This window comes from Zasmidium cellare (genome assembly GCF_010093935.1).
Source record: "Zasmidium cellare ATCC 36951 unplaced genomic scaffold M409scaffold_28, whole genome shotgun sequence".
NCBI lineage: Eukaryota > Fungi > Ascomycota > Dothideomycetes > Mycosphaerellales > Mycosphaerellaceae > Zasmidium > Zasmidium cellare.
The window spans coordinates 24,685-40,612 of NW_022986972.1; the positions used below are offsets into that span (position 1 = coordinate 24,685).

General features: G+C 52.8%; 9 protein-coding genes across 9 annotated transcripts; 4 read left to right on the top strand and 5 right to left on the bottom strand.

Moving 5' to 3' along the window:
- Positions 1 to 1,218: 1,218 nt before the first annotated feature.
- M409DRAFT_56962 (uncharacterized protein) lies at positions 1,219 to 2,440 on the bottom strand (the record flags this gene model as incomplete). Its single annotated transcript, XM_033813465.1, has 2 exons — positions 1,219 to 1,329; positions 1,382 to 2,440. 2 exons carry the CDS (start codon positions 2,438 to 2,440, stop codon positions 1,219 to 1,221), a joined length of 1,170 nt encoding a protein of 389 aa, XP_033664735.1.
- A 930-nt stretch (positions 2,441 to 3,370) lies between these two features.
- Positions 3,371 to 5,742, top strand: M409DRAFT_68129 (uncharacterized protein; the record flags this gene model as incomplete). Its single annotated transcript, XM_033817695.1, has 2 exons — positions 3,371 to 5,452; positions 5,512 to 5,742. 2 exons carry the CDS (start codon positions 3,371 to 3,373, stop codon positions 5,740 to 5,742), a joined length of 2,313 nt encoding a protein of 770 aa, XP_033664736.1.
- A 523-nt stretch (positions 5,743 to 6,265) lies between these two features.
- Positions 6,266 to 6,544, bottom strand: M409DRAFT_25623 (uncharacterized protein; the record flags this gene model as incomplete). Its single annotated transcript, XM_033807771.1, has 2 exons — positions 6,266 to 6,391; positions 6,461 to 6,544. 2 exons carry the CDS (start codon positions 6,542 to 6,544, stop codon positions 6,266 to 6,268), a joined length of 210 nt encoding a protein of 69 aa, XP_033664737.1.
- Positions 6,545 to 7,063: 519 nt separating this feature from the next.
- On the bottom strand, positions 7,064 to 7,555 carry M409DRAFT_68130 (uncharacterized protein; the record flags this gene model as incomplete). The annotated part of the gene is made up of 1 exon (XM_033817696.1): positions 7,064 to 7,555. The coding sequence occupies one exon, from the start codon at positions 7,553 to 7,555 to the stop codon at positions 7,064 to 7,066; it is 492 nt and encodes a 163-aa protein (XP_033664738.1).
- A 906-nt stretch (positions 7,556 to 8,461) lies between these two features.
- Positions 8,462 to 10,024, top strand: M409DRAFT_56965 (uncharacterized protein; the record flags this gene model as incomplete). Its single annotated transcript, XM_033813466.1, has 1 exon — positions 8,462 to 10,024. One exon carries the CDS (start codon positions 8,462 to 8,464, stop codon positions 10,022 to 10,024), a length of 1,563 nt encoding a protein of 520 aa, XP_033664739.1.
- A 976-nt stretch (positions 10,025 to 11,000) lies between these two features.
- On the bottom strand, positions 11,001 to 11,725 carry M409DRAFT_25626 (uncharacterized protein; the record flags this gene model as incomplete). Its single annotated transcript, XM_033807772.1, has 2 exons — positions 11,001 to 11,495; positions 11,561 to 11,725. 2 exons carry the CDS (start codon positions 11,723 to 11,725, stop codon positions 11,001 to 11,003), a joined length of 660 nt encoding a protein of 219 aa, XP_033664740.1.
- Positions 11,726 to 12,419: 694 nt separating this feature from the next.
- M409DRAFT_25627 (uncharacterized protein) lies at positions 12,420 to 13,568 on the top strand (the record flags this gene model as incomplete). Its single annotated transcript, XM_033807773.1, has 4 exons — positions 12,420 to 12,608; positions 12,717 to 12,770; positions 12,820 to 13,404; positions 13,455 to 13,568. 4 exons carry the CDS (start codon positions 12,420 to 12,422, stop codon positions 13,566 to 13,568), a joined length of 942 nt encoding a protein of 313 aa, XP_033664741.1.
- A 170-nt stretch (positions 13,569 to 13,738) lies between these two features.
- On the bottom strand, positions 13,739 to 14,145 carry M409DRAFT_25628 (uncharacterized protein; the record flags this gene model as incomplete). Its single annotated transcript, XM_033807774.1, has 4 exons — positions 13,739 to 13,842; positions 13,894 to 13,946; positions 14,004 to 14,087; positions 14,135 to 14,145. The coding sequence occupies 4 exons, from the start codon at positions 14,143 to 14,145 to the stop codon at positions 13,739 to 13,741; spliced, it is 252 nt and encodes an 83-aa protein (XP_033664742.1).
- A 306-nt stretch (positions 14,146 to 14,451) lies between these two features.
- M409DRAFT_25629 (uncharacterized protein) lies at positions 14,452 to 15,282 on the top strand (the record flags this gene model as incomplete). The annotated part of the gene is made up of 1 exon (XM_033807775.1): positions 14,452 to 15,282. One exon carries the CDS (start codon positions 14,452 to 14,454, stop codon positions 15,280 to 15,282), a length of 831 nt encoding a protein of 276 aa, XP_033664743.1.
- Positions 15,283 to 15,928: the final 646 nt, after the last annotated feature.

Below are 15,928 nucleotides of genomic sequence, written 5' to 3' on the forward strand. Positions count from 1 at the left end.
TCGCACGGCATCGAAGCAACGTCCTGTCTCATTTGGACGTTAATGATCGGCAGGCAGAGGTCGTTTACGGGTTAAGCTCTTGGAAAGAGCGCAGGAACCCGCCGCCACCCTTCGTTCCCGCCTTTTTTTCGGACATGCGCTAGCCCGATTCCTCACGCTAGCCACGAGTTTAAACGTCAGATTCGACTGCACGCGCGAGGGGATGCTGGTCTTGCTCGTCGTTGGGGAAGCTTCTTCTTCATCACACACAGAAGCACCGAATGCTGCCGTGCCCAACAACATCCTCCACCACATCTCAAGCAGGTGAATAATGACCGCGAAACTACCGCCTCCGTCCTGCCGTGACTCTGACTCGCTGGCCCCAACTCTCCAACACCGACGAGATCGCGACGCAGAGCATATCAATGTGACACACCTAGCCTCGCGACCTGCACCTACCCGCGAGCCTGCTCCTTGCTCGCATCTACACAACCAAGCATCAAATCGCCAGCTTGTGCTCCCCACCACCAGCCATTCTTTCGCCACGAGCTGAAAATACATCTTCGCTCGTAGCCGATGGTGTAGTAGTGTGACTTGTCGTGAGGTTGGGTGGAGAATGCGTGCGTGCAGCTGCATGGTCGCATCCCTTGGTTGAGCAGTCTTCTAGCTGCAGCGCTAGAAATGTCGGACCTGCGTTGGATGCATTGCTCAACGCCTCTCATCCTGGCCAATACTGCCACTGGATAGATTGAAATATTGTTGAGATCCGTCAATGGTGTGAAGAGGGGTGTCGATGCATTTTCGTGTTCGAAATTTCTGTTTTCCGCTTTGGTCAGTGGAACCATGGTACCGACGCGTTCGATGTCTGGAGACGGCATGTTCAACACGTGCATGACTGTCAGGCATTCTCCGAGATCCACCACCCTTGCATGACCCTCCACACCCCGTGCTTCTCTTACCGTGGGCGCGGTACCAAATTGAATGTGAGAGTGCGAATGATTTCAATCGTCATTACATATCATCTTGTCATGCAGGATATTCGTCCCTGGCCGCCTGGGGCCCTCTAAGGCACGCAAGGCGATGCCGCTTCGCTTGGCTGGATTGAACAGGTTGGAATTGCTGTTCCCAAGGCCTCCCGCTCCTGCTCGATCAGCTCTCGAACTGATTCAATCCACCATTTTGCTGCTCAACAATGACAGGTATGTGAGCCAACATCTTGCTTCTCATCAGGTGTATGAGTTAGTCGAACTTTGCAAACGCCAGCTCGTACGCAAGACCAAGCGTCAATCGGGCGTGCTGCAGCATATGGTCGAAGTCGAGGTACTCAATCTTGTCGTCCGAAGTATGAATCTGTCGACCAAGGTCAGCAACACCTCACAGAACGTTCCAAGGGGTAACGTACCTTCTTGTCGCTGTCAGCGAAGCTCGACTCAATGACGAACGAAGAGGGGTATCCAGCCTTGGAGGCGGAGGCATGATCGGAGCAAGCATATCCGCACTTGGTCTCAACATACGGGATGTCACAGTAGGTGTCGACGACCTTCTTGATGAAGTCGGTGAGGCCAGGGTCGACAAAGTCGGTAATCACACCGACGCTCTCGGGCTTTCCAGCGTCTTTCGTGCCCTGCGTATATCCGGTCATATCTTGCTGCAGCATCGCCTTGACATCCCGACCCTCCTTCTCGTATGAGCTAAAGATAGCTTGCGAACCGAGCAACCCACCCTCTTCTGCAGAGTACCAGTGGAACTCGACAGTATTCTCGGCCTTGCCGTGGGCGATGTCCTTGTCTTTTAGAAGCACTCGGAGGGCTTCTAAGATAGTGACGGTGCCTGAGCCATCGTCGTCCGCTCCAGGCGCTGCGAGAATCGATGGGAGGAAGAGGTTGATGCTGTCCTGATGTGCTCCAATGACAATCGTCTTCTCAGACTTTCCAGGAAGCGTAGCAATAATGCTGTTCTGGCCCCATTCGTGCTCGAAAGGCCTCACAATGCCCACACCGGCATCCGCAAGCGTCTCATTGACCTGTCCCAACAGCCACTCCGATGACTGACGACCATAGTCAGATTTGTAATACCTCGTATGAAAGGATGTAAACGTCTCCAAATGCTCCTTCATATTCTCCTTCTTCAAGCCCTTCAACAGCTCCGATACCGTCTCATTCTGCGCCGGCTTCTTCGGATAGGTGACAGTACGGGTCTCCCTGTCCTTCTCGTGCAGGAAAAGTTCCGGCTGCAGGTGCTGCCGCGTCACGTCGAAGAACTTCTTGCCCTCGCGACGTAATGCCCACTTCTCGTTCTCCGTCACCCATCGTGTTTCCGTCGGCGATAACTGGACCAGGTATTTCTCGCTACTGGTAAAAGGCAGTTGGCCCTCTACCGTGCTAGCTACATCTTGCCAGCTTGGTAAGGTAAGCGCCGAAGCGAGTGAGGAGGATGCAAGGAGAGCCGATGCGACCTTCATGTTGGGTGATCCGGAAGTTCGATGAAGATGAACGTTTGGTGTTTGTAATGGATATTGTTGTAGCTTGGTGGATGCCTGCTATCTCGGTCGTGTGATAGCTGCAGGTACCGCGGACGCCGCTCCGACCGGATGCAACTGGCTGGTATGGAGAGGATAGTATTGAATGGTTGGGATGCAAGAAAAGGTATGGAGATGTGTTGTCGCTATATGAGTAATGTTTTCGCTCGGAAGGCGAAGATGCGCGTTGTCTGGATAGGGAAGCTGAGATGGTGAGCTCGTGGTGATTGAGTTTGTGGGCGTGGCTACGTCCAGGTTGTCGTCACTTCTTGCCCCCGCCATCAACGACCAATTGAAGGCGGCTTATTGCAGTTGGCGGGAAACAGTAAACAGCACCTCCGGTATCGTTACTTGGCTTTTAGAGACGTTCTTTCTGATCTGCTATACCATCGTCGACGTACATTTGAGAGGTTCCTCAAGAAGCTCTAATGAATTACAAGTTTCCTAAAAGTGCGCTTTCCTCTCCAAGCTGGGAGATCTGTATGTTGGGGCAAGTCTACACGGGAAGAGATATAAAATCCAGAGTTCACCATAGATGTTGATCCATCCATGCCTAAAGATGCTACGAGAACGCCATAAAAGCAATTGCCGACGACGAGATCATCATCAAGATCGATCTCGTTGACTCACTTCTTGCTCACATCCCTCTGAGTTGCAAAATGTTTAGATCTTCAATTGTGAGCACTCGTCAAATTACAAACCTGTGATAGCCGCTTACCACATTTTCGCTGGCCGACATCGGCTCAATGAGCAACGACTCGAACAAGAGGTATTAATTCATGCCTGCTCGCTGCTCCCAGCTGGCAATTTCTCTTGCTTGACTGAAACAACTGCTTCTTGTTCTTCTCACCTCCCTCACACTAATCCACCAAAATGCCCGCCGCAGTACGAGGTCCATCGACCTTGTACGACAAGGTATTCGAGCAGCACATCGTCGACGAAAACGACGGTACAATCACCCTGTACATTGACCGCCACTTGGTCCACGAAGTCACCAGCCCACAAGCCTTCGAAGGCCTCAAGAATGCCGGCCGGAAAGTCAGAAGACCCGACTGCACACTCGCTACCACCGATCACAACGTCCCAACGACCCCGCGAAAGAACTTCAAGAACATCAGCCAGTTCGTAGAAGAGGATGACAGCCGGTTACAATGCGAGACGCTCGAGCAGAATGTCAAGGACTTCAAGCTCACATACTTCGGCTTGGGAGACAAGAGGCAAGGCATTGTCCATGTCATTGGTCCTGAGCAGGGCTTCACACTGCCAGGTACCACTGTCGTGTGCGGAGACTCCCATACCAGCACACACGGTGCCTTTGGTGCCCTTGCTTTCGGCATTGGTACCAGCGAGGTCGAACACGTCCTAGCCACGCAGACTCTCGTAACGCAAAGGAGTAAGAACATGAAGGTGCAGGTCGACGGTGAACTGGGGCCAGGCGTCAGCAGCAAGGATGTTGTCTTGCACGTTATTGGCATAATCGGTACTGCTGGAGGAACAGGACATGTCATCGAGTTCTGCGGCTCGGCTATCCGCAGCCTCAGCATGGAAGCAAGAATGAGCATGTGCAATATGAGTATCGAGGGTGGTGCCCGCGCCGGGATGGTCGCCCCTGACCAGATCACCTTTGACTATATCAAGGGCAAGCCATTGGCTCCCAAGGAAGACTCGGCAGAATGGAACAAGGCCGTGAAGCACTGGGAAGCTCTGAAGAGTGATCCTGACGCGAAGTGGGACGCCGAGATCATCATTGACGCAAAGGACATTGCACCCACCGTCTCTTGGGGCACATCACCTCAAGACGTCGTGCCTATCACTGCCAAGGTCCCTGGACCCGACGACTTTAAGGATGAGAACCGCAAGTCGGCGTGCAAGCGGTCCCTGGAATACATGGGGCTTAAGGCTGGCACACCAATGACCGACATTGCCTTGGACAAGGTCTTCATTGGATCCTGCACAAATTCGCGCATTGAGGATTTGAGAATCGCTGCACACATCGTCAAGGGCAAGAAGATTGCATCGAACCTCAAGCGAGCTATGGTTGTGCCCGGATCTGGACTGGTTAAGAAGCAAGCTGAGCAGGAAGGTCTCGACCAGATCTTCACTGACGCTGGTTTCGAGTGGAGAGAAGCTGGCTGCTCGATGTGCCTGGGCATGAACCCCGACATTCTGTCTCCTGGCGAGCGATGTGCAAGTACCAGCAATCGTAACTTCGAAGGTCGTCAGGGAGCTGGTGGTAGGACACATCTGATGTCGCCAGCAATGGCCGCCGCTGCTGCTCTCACCGGTAAGCTGGCCGACGTCAGGAATCTTGCTGGCTACGAGCAAGCACTGCCCAGCGCCAAGTCAGCTGCGAAGACTATCGCCACACACGTAGAAGATCCAGAGTCTGATGTCGACCTCGACAAGATCCTTGATGCCCCTCAAACAGAGAACATCCAGGCGAAAGCGGCATCTGGAGCAGCTGGTGGCATGCCCAAGTTCACCCAGCTGAAGGGTATCGCCGCTCCAATGGACAGGAGTAACGTCGACACAGACGCCATCATCCCTAAGCAATTCCTGAAGACCATCAAGCGAGCCGGTCTATCAAAGGGCCTTTTCCACGCATGGCGATTCAAGGAAGATGGCAGCCTCAACCCAGACTTCGTCCTCAACCAAGAACCCCACAACAAGTCGAAGATCCTCGTCGTCAGCGGCCCCAACTTTGGATGCGGTTCATCTCGAGAACACGCCCCGTGGGCGTTGCTTGACTTCGGCATCAAGTGTGTCATTGCCAGCTCTTTCGGCGACATCTTCTTCAACAACACTTTCAAGAACGGTATGCTGCCGTTGAAGATTGAGAACGAGCAAGATCTGCAGAAGATCTTTGAGGAGGCCAAGGCTGGACGGGAGATTGAGGTTGACCTTGAGGCGAATGCTGTGAAGGATGCTTCTGGCAAGGAGCTTGCCAAGTTCGAGGTATGTTTCCAACACAAAACAAAGATGGTGATTCAATGTACTGACATTTCTTCCTACAGGTAGAACCATTCAGGAGACATTGTCTGCTGAACGGCCTTGACGATATCGGCCTTACCCTGCAGAAGGACGACAAGATCAAGAAGTTCGAGGCCAGGAGGACCGAGGAGACTCCTTGGTTGGATGGCTCGGGGTACCTATCCAAACACAGGACTGGTGCGGTGAAGGTTGAGGCTGCCCCTGTGCCCAAGACGAATCGTGGCGAGGAGAAGAGTGAGCCGTTAGAATGGTAAACTTGTACGAGATGAATGCAATTCAGAGATGCTTCGAAGCCCGGCAATGCTCGCCGCTCCTCTCGTGCCTCATTTTGCTCGATGTTAAGCCGCTGCCGGGGGATCGTCACATGTCAATCCACCCCGAACAGGATCAGATGCTGACCGCACGAAGCGTGCACTGCTAGAAGACCTTGAGACTGAGGCACATGAACAACTCTCGCAACCGCAAATGTCTATCATTTGCCGCTCTCGGTACTGTACTGTCAGGGGGTATCATCTCATTTAGTCTGGTCGCTCGCTCGCTCGGACTCCATCGCTCAACTAGTCCCTCAAAAACACAAATCAAGGAAAACAAAGTGGTCGCAGTAGCAGCCGCGGACATCGCAGTAGCCCCATCGCACCCTCCAACCTCAACCGATCCCTTCCACCAGAAACCCATCTTGTCGGAGTCTCCTGTCGCGTTTCATTAGCACATGCCACCCACCCTCACCGTGCGCGACAAAAATTGGGACGGACGTACATACGCAATCCTCAAACAGGCTTAAGTCGAAGCACACTTATTGACCCCCACGGTACACTTGCCGCAGCCGTGGTTGAGGCACTGCTCGTCGCCGAAGACCTCGGGGTTGCAGTAGATGTTGTAGCAGGCCATTGGTGGGTCGGTCATCTGTTGAATTCCGCGTTAGTATGCTTGTGGGGTGGTGATGCTGGAAGGGGGTGGGGACAGGGGACTTACGAGGTTGTTGGCGGGCGTGATGGCTGGAGCGGCCGTGGTGAAGGTGAGGAGGGTGGTGAGGAGGGTGAAGAGGGTGAGCTTCATTTTGTCGATGGTGTTGGAGTTGGTTGGTTGGTTGGTGTATGGAGTGTTGTGTTGTGTGGTGGATGAGTGAGTGAGTGTGGAGTTGTTGTTGGTGGATGGTGGTGGTTGAACGAGACGCTTGAGGTTGCTGGTGGTTGTTCTGAGTAAGTGGCTGTTCGAATTTCTTTTTGCTTTTATGTGAAGGAGGTGTGAAAGCTCGGGCCTATATCATGTGTCCGTGGCAGCCAGAGACGGCTCTTGAATGCCATCACTTTGGTCGCTTTGGCATGTGGTGTTGGAGTCCGTGATGTTTGTGCAATTCAGAAGGAAATTGGAACATCCCGCGCCGGTCATATTTGCAAGTGAGGAGGAACAAGCATGTGAAGTTAATCTTGAACTTACCTGAATAGCAGAAGAACCAGATAAGACGGGAGTCCGAGTAATGTAAAGCTTTTCATGTAAACCATGACGGCTGTATCCAAAATGACGGGCTTGATACATCCAGACGTATATCCACGACTCGTGCTAGATCCTGGTCATCTACTTCAACTCAAAGTTCTTCTTCTCGTGCTCATTGATCGCCTCCACCTTCTTCGCGCTGGCTGAGGTCGGGTCGAACTTGTATCCAATCCACTCCTTCGCCAACCTCCTCGCGAGCTCAATGCCCACGACTCTCTCGCCCATGCAGAGCACCTGGGCGTCGTTGCTGAGAATCGCCCGCTCGACGCTGAAGCTGTCGTGTGCCGTCACGGCTCTGATGCCAGGCACCTTGTTCGCGCTGATCGCCACACCGAGTCCAGTACCGCAGATCAGGAGAGCACGGTCTGCCTCGCCTTTCTGGATGAGCTTCGCGGCGTCGACGGCGGGATGTGGGTAGGCGGTCTTGTCGCTCGATTCGTTAACGCCAACGTCGATGACCTTGGCTACTCTGGGGTCTGCTTCCAGATCGGCCTTGATTTTGTTCTTGTATCCAACGCCAGCATCGTCCGCTCCCATCGCAATGCGGAGACCTTGTGAACCGTTCGCTGCCATTGTGTATATATGATCTTCCCTCAAAGCTGACTTGTATCGAAGCCTTCCAACGTCGTCGTATCCTCTTTCGCTTTAGGAACCTCAACCTCTTCCGCAACAGGTTCTCCTCGACTCTTGCTCTGACTCTCGTACTTCTCAGGATTCGACAAGTTCCCAACGACTTCGCTCGACTTGTTCCAGTGCTGCGGGTCAGGTTTATCGATGACGCTCGCCTTGCCGGTGTTGTGGTTGACGACCTTTTGGGAGAAATACTCGGACTGGATGTCAGACTTGGACGAGATCTTTATACGGCGGTTCGACGCCATGCTCCGAGACTAATAATCCCAACACTTGTCAACGAATCTTGGTGTGCCGGCTGATCTCATGCCCGCCACTGCAAGAGGGGAAGCAGCAGAGGTGGTTGATCGGATTGCCGGATCGAGTATCGCGATTGGTTCGTTTCTCCAGCTTGCCCACAGGCCCTCGAGACGGGGCTTCGGGGCCGTGGCCACTCCACGTGTTCGCCGAATTCCGTGTCAGAGCGTCGACAGGGGATCGATATATCTTTCAATCCATGAGCAGAATCAATATATCAAAGAACTGTACTGCGTGGCACATGCGTACGGACAATCCCGACATGGCCCTCAGCAGATCTGTAGGCGCTTTGCTGAAGGTGGCTTAATAGCCAACAATCATTGCCTGAACGAGCGAAAATGGTCGAGACCCTTTCGAGCTACGCTCGCCCGTACATGGCGCAAAACGACACTCGGTAGGTCCACACCGTGGCGGTCTCGCGACGACAACGTGTCTCCCAGGCTGCCGACTCCAACAAGAGGTATCAACAGCCATCCAGGACCTACTAATCGCCGCTGAGATCCGACAATCGCTGACTCGGCCAAAGGCTCTGCGCGAGGACGTCACCTTGCCATGTCGTCCGTTTCCAGCGAGCTGGAAAGCTTCTCCCCGTACTCAGACATCGCCGAAACCGCTGTTCGAGAGCATGGACAACGCCTGGCTGACTTGCTTGCGAAGTCCCCTGATCTGCAGGTCCAAGAAGTGTCCCAATACGAAGATGAACAACCCCGTCGCCCAGATATCGAGAGGGATACAGCACCATTTTCCTCCAATGCCCAGAGACCATGTCGGCTTCAAGTAGACTCGTCAGCCTCGCCGGATGCGCCATTCCGCATTCATCGGGGCAAACCCAGACAACGCTCCCTGCAACCCAAACAACGCAAGTCGAAGCGACCGGTCCAACATCGAAACTACACCGCGCCAGCTGTGCCGCTCGCACAGAATGTGGCCTCCTCTCATGCTGTAGCAGTTGCGAAGCAGACGCTGGACCTCTACCACCAACAGGGCACATTCTTCTCCCAGACGATGCTGGAGCAACTTCTTCCAAGGCTGGACTCCTCAATGGCATTGACGCATGCTGCCAGTGCGGTATCTTCAGTCTTGCGCTTTCGCTTTCGACCCGCATCTAGTGTACGAGCACAAGGACAGGGTCTTAGGGATTATACGAACGCCCTTACTGAGATCAGATCGAACTTGCGCAGCTCCGAGCCTCTCCTACTGGCGATCAACTTACTCTGCTACTACGAGCTGGTGACGGGCTTCGACGTTTCGGTCTTGAAATCACACGCGGCCGGGCTTCACTCGCTGCTCCTCGCAGATAGAGAGTATTGGTCCAAGAACACTGTCGGAAGAACAGTCCTACTCGGAACACGACTGCTGGCGGTCGAGGCGTGCATGGCTGCTGGTAAGCCGTCGCCCTTTGAGGATGATTCCTGGCTGGAACACGAGTTTCCCTCTTCCCGTCTGTCGAACGCCATCGCCTTGTCGAAATGTGCACATAGGATCTTCTTCAAACTGCCAAGGCTGGCCTACAATCTCAAAAGGATACGAGCGGGGAATACTGACTTTGAGATCATATGCGAGACTGCTGCTTTGGCGCAGCGCCTTCTTCGCATCAAAGATGATGAGGCCTATCATGGCATGCTGAGAGCTTGTCATGTGCGAGACACTCTTTCGGACGCCGATCGATCCATCATACCCACCTCTCTTGAATTTGCAGACTTGGCAGATTTCGATGACTTTTTGGATTACAGCCGGGCGCGCCTCACGATCACGACGCTCTGCCTGACGCTACCGCAGCTAATTCCAAGGTACGTTGTACCTCGGCAGAAGCAAGTCGAGGAACAGCAGCACAAAGCCATTGATGCCGTCCTACGGTGCTGGCAGAGTTGCATGGAAACGCAACGATTCGCCAAGAGCATGAGTACGACATTGTTCCCCTTGTACGGCGCGTTGAAACAAATGGATTCCTGGCGCGGCGTGCCGATTGAGGAGATCATATCATGGCTTGAGTACAAAAGCATCATCGCGTTCGGTCATGTCAAAGGGTTCAGCGGCGAAAGCGATCTCGTTGCGACGTGGGATATGTATTGTGGTGGGTCGGGTGAGAAGTCGATATTCAAGCAGTGGGCATAGTAATATAGTTACAGACAATGGTCAACAGCACATTCCAATGCGACAGGTGTATAGGACAAGTAGAATTGCGATGTGCAGACATTAGAAACTGCTAATTCCTATGCAAAAGCGCGCTCCTTCCCCCTCGAGCCTAGCGCGGCGCGCTAAAGAAGAATTCGCCGCAACTTCGGCTGAACTACGACGGGCGCATTCAAGTGGTTATAGGTTCGGAAAATCCATGCCCCTCACAAATCGGACGTCACTCAGGCAGCGTGGTCTAGTGGTCGACTCTCCATCACCTGCAAAATTCGACAGGGTGGCGTCCGATAGGGGGTTCAATTCAGGCCGAGGGGGGGCGGCGTTAAGAGGACTGGAGGACGTCCAACCAGCTATCCCATCAGCTATATGGGTAGTTCGGAGGGAGGAAAAAGGAAATGGGTGGGGAGGAAATATTCGAATACCGACCGATCAATCAATTCCGACTATCAAATCAGCTACCTACAAATCAAATCAGCAACCAAATCAATACGACAATCAAATCAAATCAGCGCCATCAAATGAAATCAAATCAGCAATCCCGACAACCGAATCAAAAAAGCAATCCCGACAACCAAATCAAAAAGTAAAACCATTAAGTTGGTTTTCTCTGTACACAAAAAAATTGTATACAGTTCTTTTGCACTTTTTTTCCCTTTCCTGCTGATGTCATATCAGGTAGGTCTGGTGTTCGAGTCCGGCTCGTGCACGGTATATGCCTTCTGAACTTTTGCACCATTAAGGGTCATTTGCTTTGGCGCATGTTGGCTGCCTGCAATCATTCTTTTTCGATCTTAGATGATATGTGAGTTGGTGATGAAGTCAAATTGCTTTTGCAATCTAGGTGATGCCTTTCTCATTTTAATATCTCGAATGACTATTTACAAGAACCCGTGCGTTCTCGTGCGTTCTCGTGCGTTCCCAGTGTGCGAAGTTGGCGGGTGGATCGATCAGCCAGCCGTCATCTGCTGGTTGCTTTTTGACGGTCAGATTGCGCCCCTGATGCGCCACGCCTCAGCTTGCTTGATGGACTGGAGTGCACATCACCAGCCGCCTGCTGTGAGCTCAGCTTGGTGTCGCCTTCATTTGCCCATCGTCCCAGCTGGCCCATCGGGCTCAGTGAGATGCCGCTGGCGCTGGTGTTGAAGTCTTCTGTGTACGAGCATCCTGCGCCTTTGCTGATTGAAGCGTCAAGTGTCGCATCACCTTCAATTTTAAATTCTGGTCCAGTCTTGCCATCGAGGCCACGAGCACCAGCATCGCATGGAATTCCTGCAGCGACTTGATCGCACAATGCTCGGAGACGTTGCTGACATTGTTGGCCGGCTTTCACCGGTGCCGTTTCGGTGAATGCGCGATTTTTGACTTCGTCGCAATATGCCCGCTCTCGAGCTGCATCGGCTGCCGAGTGCCTCACAGCCAAAGCCTTCGCGCAACGCGACGGCCAGCACATGGACTTCTTACGACAGGCGCTACACTTGGGGCCACACTGCTCGTATGTTTGGGTCGGATACTGCTTACCCCTTCATTCTCCCTGATTCGACGTCTGATACCTCGAAGCTTGGTCTTCCTACGCTTGATCCGCTTTTCGAGGTCGGCAATGTCCTTCTCGATGCGATCGCTCTCGTTCATGAGCTCGTGATTGATTTCCAGGTAGCCCGGAACTTTGGGAGGGATTTCGTTCATTTTGCTGGCTAATGAAGATGGGGCGTGTGTGCGTGGGCGCGGGGACCGTGAGATGGGCGGGAAAAACACAAACGAGCAGCGTCGTAGAGAGTGAGAAGGGAAGAGGCAACCATCCAACTTTCCCGGGAAACAGCAATGCACACCTCGCGAGACGGACTTCAGCAAGCCAAATCAATGAATAATAAGTCAAAGGCGCACATTCTTCTGCACAATTTGGGCCCAGTATCGTCTTACGTCTTTCTCAAAGGCTCGCGGTGGGCTTCTATGCGAGTGAAACTGCATGTATGCAGTTTCGATGACCTCTGAGAATGCCAGGTCATCATTCAGCCATCGAATATAGCGTGAAATTGGACGAGAGGATCGAAATAAAAATGCAAAGGTCATCAGACTGCCTAAATCGATCGCCTCTTTGTGTGTTCGAGCTTGCCAAATGAGACGCCGAGACCGGTCCAGTCACTCCTAGCTCGTAGCATTGGAAGATTGATGCAGCTTTCAACACTATACACTAAATTGAAGAGCTGCAAACATGACATGTGCCTTTATGTTGTAAAATCGAAGAGGCACGAGAGAGGTGAGGTTGAAGATCCATGTCGATCTCCACCCACCAGCTCCACCCAAGGCGGAAGCTTTCCGCTCGCTCCCTCGGATTCACGTACAAGCCACCTCCGTCTCAGTATCGAGTCGGCACAACAACATGCCCATCTGCATCGAATGTCGGTATCCGGTCAGCAATCTCTACACGACTTACAGCAAAGCCGATGACAAAGCTCTCGGGAAGGGAGTCCGCCTAACGCAATGTCCGCGCTGTAAACGCTTCGCGGACAAATATGTCGAGCACGACTTTGTGGTTCTTTTTATCGATCTGGTGTTGATCAAACCTCAGGTGCGAATTTGCAATTCTGTTGAAGCCATGGAACGGCGATTCACCTTGTGGACTTCTTTCATTATCGTTGCGATTCCCGGAAAGTCATACTAACTGCATTTGCTACAGGTCTATAGACATCTCCTCTTCAACCGGCTGGGCAGGGACGACGAGCGATTCGATGTATGAAACATTCCGGTCTCAAGCGTTACCCAAGACTAATACCCTGCAGCCCTCGATAGTCCGCCTGGGGATCCTTCTACTTCTCTTCGACGTTTACTTAACATGGGCGCGCATTGAGAAGGCGACACCATCCTCTCCATCCCTACCCCTATCGCCCCCTCCACCACTCCCACCCTTTCCATCAAGCTCAATCAATGGTGGCAGCGACCAGTCGAATCTAAATGGCACTGAGCTGGCGCAGGACGGCAGTCTACCATCGAGCTTCCTCGCCAAGCAGCCAATCCTGCTGCAGTACCTCTTCTTCCTGCTGCTTTGCACGCTGGAGACCATGTCATTCCATCTGCCGATTCGGACCTTCTTGTCGATGAAGTTCCCCCGACCGTTCTCTGCTGTCATCCCGCATTATCCACGACCGGCCTTGATCAGTACTGCTCTTCTCGTGTCGAGCTTCACCAAACTCTTCCCACTGATGCTGCTCGTCTGGAACTATGATCTACCCAGCAGCGCCAGTGCTGTATCCTGGGCTGTCATTATCAATAACGTTGCGGCGCTCGAGATCTTACTCGACTGTGGGTATATCAAGGCGGCGTTACTGGCAGGGGTCGGTGCGATCTGCAGAGCTGGGATCGGATGGGTAAGTTATCTCGACATGGATGCCGCTCTTCATATGCTCATATTTCTCAGGGTATATTGCGCGCCGTCGGCGTTGGAGGAGGAGTGGCTGCGGCTGGAGTAGTAGAGACTGGAGACCTCATCGAAGTGTGGCGTAGACTCATGGAGACAGTGGGCCTGGGCTAGAACTGTATTTCATGGCAGCGCATCGTATTGCAGTACATTTTGGGTTATCCGTTTCGCTGTCTTATGGCTCATGCTCTTCCCCATCCATCATGCCACATATCTAACAGTACACGCTCTTCGACCCTTTCTCGCTATACACCCCAAACGCCATGTACTCCGTCGAATGCTCATCACAAGAAGCTATTGCCAGCAGCCGGCCCCTGGTTGTATTCCGGTCGTAGGTCTTTTCGCTCGGGTGCTATGAGAGGGTGCCATTGCGCGAGGAAGGTTATTGCTAGGCGGTCGTCAGCTAGGCATCTCCCAAAGTCCATCTTAAATGCCATACCCCACATGAGCCAGCAACTCGCTGCTGAAAGTATTATGGTCGATCTCCATACGCTGCAAAAGTGTCAGCTGTCGGGCGCTCGTGGCGGTGCGATGCTGGTGAAGACGTACGCTTGGTTCTCGCCCTTGGGACTAAAGAACCATGCTCCGAGGGCAATGGCTACGACGACCACGATGCTGATCAGGATGCTCCATCTGAGATATGTTAGAAGCGCGTGGAAAAAATGAGACAGTTCTCTTACCCGTTCGCCATGTTGTTCTGTGATCGGTGGATGATGTATCGACTGGAGCTCTCCAGGCGGATGTTTGGATGAGGTCAAGCGACAAGCTTTCGGGAATATCCGCAGCTTGTTTGACTTCACTTCACCCTTAGTGGACCTCTCAGCCTACCCTCGGTATTCCGCTCATCTCATCCCCATTACTTTTGAGCTAACCAAGCAGCATAGAGCGTGGTTAGCAGTGTAGTCGCTTGTAGAAAATTGGGGATAGCAGTTCTATACGTTTCACCTTGACCGGACGGGTAGGAGAAGCACTTCACTTTATACGTCGTCGTTCAACTATGTCTGCCCCAAACAACCCCCAACGAAAAGACCACTGGACCTCGACAGCCTACAATACCTGTGCCGGCTTCGTTCCCAAGCTCACCACTAAAGTCCTCTCCTACCTCGACCCCCAACCAACCGACACCATCCTCGACATAGGCTGCGGGGATGGTTCCCTAACGTCCCAAATCGCCGCCTCAGGCGCAAAAGTGCTTGGAGTCGATGCCTCGAAATCTTTTATTGACACAGCGACGGAGAAGTACACTTCCTCGGAAAATTGTACATTCATCCTCCACGACGCAGACGAATTGCAAACCTGTCCCTCCGCAATCGACGGAAACTGGGACAAAGCATTCAGCAACGCTGCCATGCATTGGATTCTGCTGCGGGAAAACACTAGGCAGACATTCTTCGAGAATGTGCATCGTTCGTTGAGGAAAGACGGCAAGTTTGTCTTTGAAATGGGCGGCGCGGGGAATTGCGCTGAAATCCAAGCTGTATCTATTGCGGCTCTTGTGCATGCAGGTGTCTCTTTACACCGAGCAAGAGAGGAGTTTCCGTGGGTTTTCCCCAGTGCGGGGTGGATGAGAGGTATGCTTGAAAGGACGGGGTTTGAGGTTGAGATTTGTGAGTTGGAGTATCGGCCTAGTGTACTTGATGAAGGGGCGTTGGAGGGGTGGATTCGGTTGATGTGTGCGGATATGTTGGAGGTTGTGGAGGGGGAGGAGAAGAGGGACGGGGTGGTGAGGGAGATGTGTGAGGTGCTGGAGACGGTTATGAGGAGGGTGGAGGACGGGAGTATGTGGATGGGGTATGTGATGTTGAGAGCTGTTGCAAGGAAGATTTGATACAGGAGGGAGTCTGGGTAGACGTGTGGTTCTGTTCAAGATGATGTTGTACGTTCTCGCAAGTAGCTGCGCTATCTCGCTCAATCATAGCGCGATCTTTGACGAATGTGTGATGGACATCGTTCGCTGAAGATCTGCTCTGCACTTTCCGTGGGCGTTGTGTCCTGGAGCTGTAAATCTCCGAAGTTTGCACCATCTCAAAGGGCTCATTCTCATCCTGGTAGTCACTGTCTGAGCTGTCACCACGGGGATTAGGTCTAGAAGTTGCGCTCCTCTTGCCACCGAAGCTGGCGCTACTGGCACTCGCTCTCGGGCCGTTTTGCGGCTTGACCCTCTCAATGACTTGGTATTCCGGAGCCTGTTTGGTGCATTTAGAGCTTGCGCAATCTTCAATGGTCTGTCTCCCCGACTGTGCATAGACGACTGGATTGTTGATCACACTCTAAGCGGCTTAGACGGCCTAGGAGTAGTAGGGATGAATCTTCCACTCTGAGCGGAACTCTGAGGCTGTGCTTCATCCATGGACAATCGCCGAATTCGGTCCTGTGTCGAGTTCAGTAACGAGGTCATCACAGTGTCAGAGGGCATGCAGAAAGAGGGAGAAAATTTCTACTGGATGTGCTTCGTTGCGACTGAGATTGTGTCC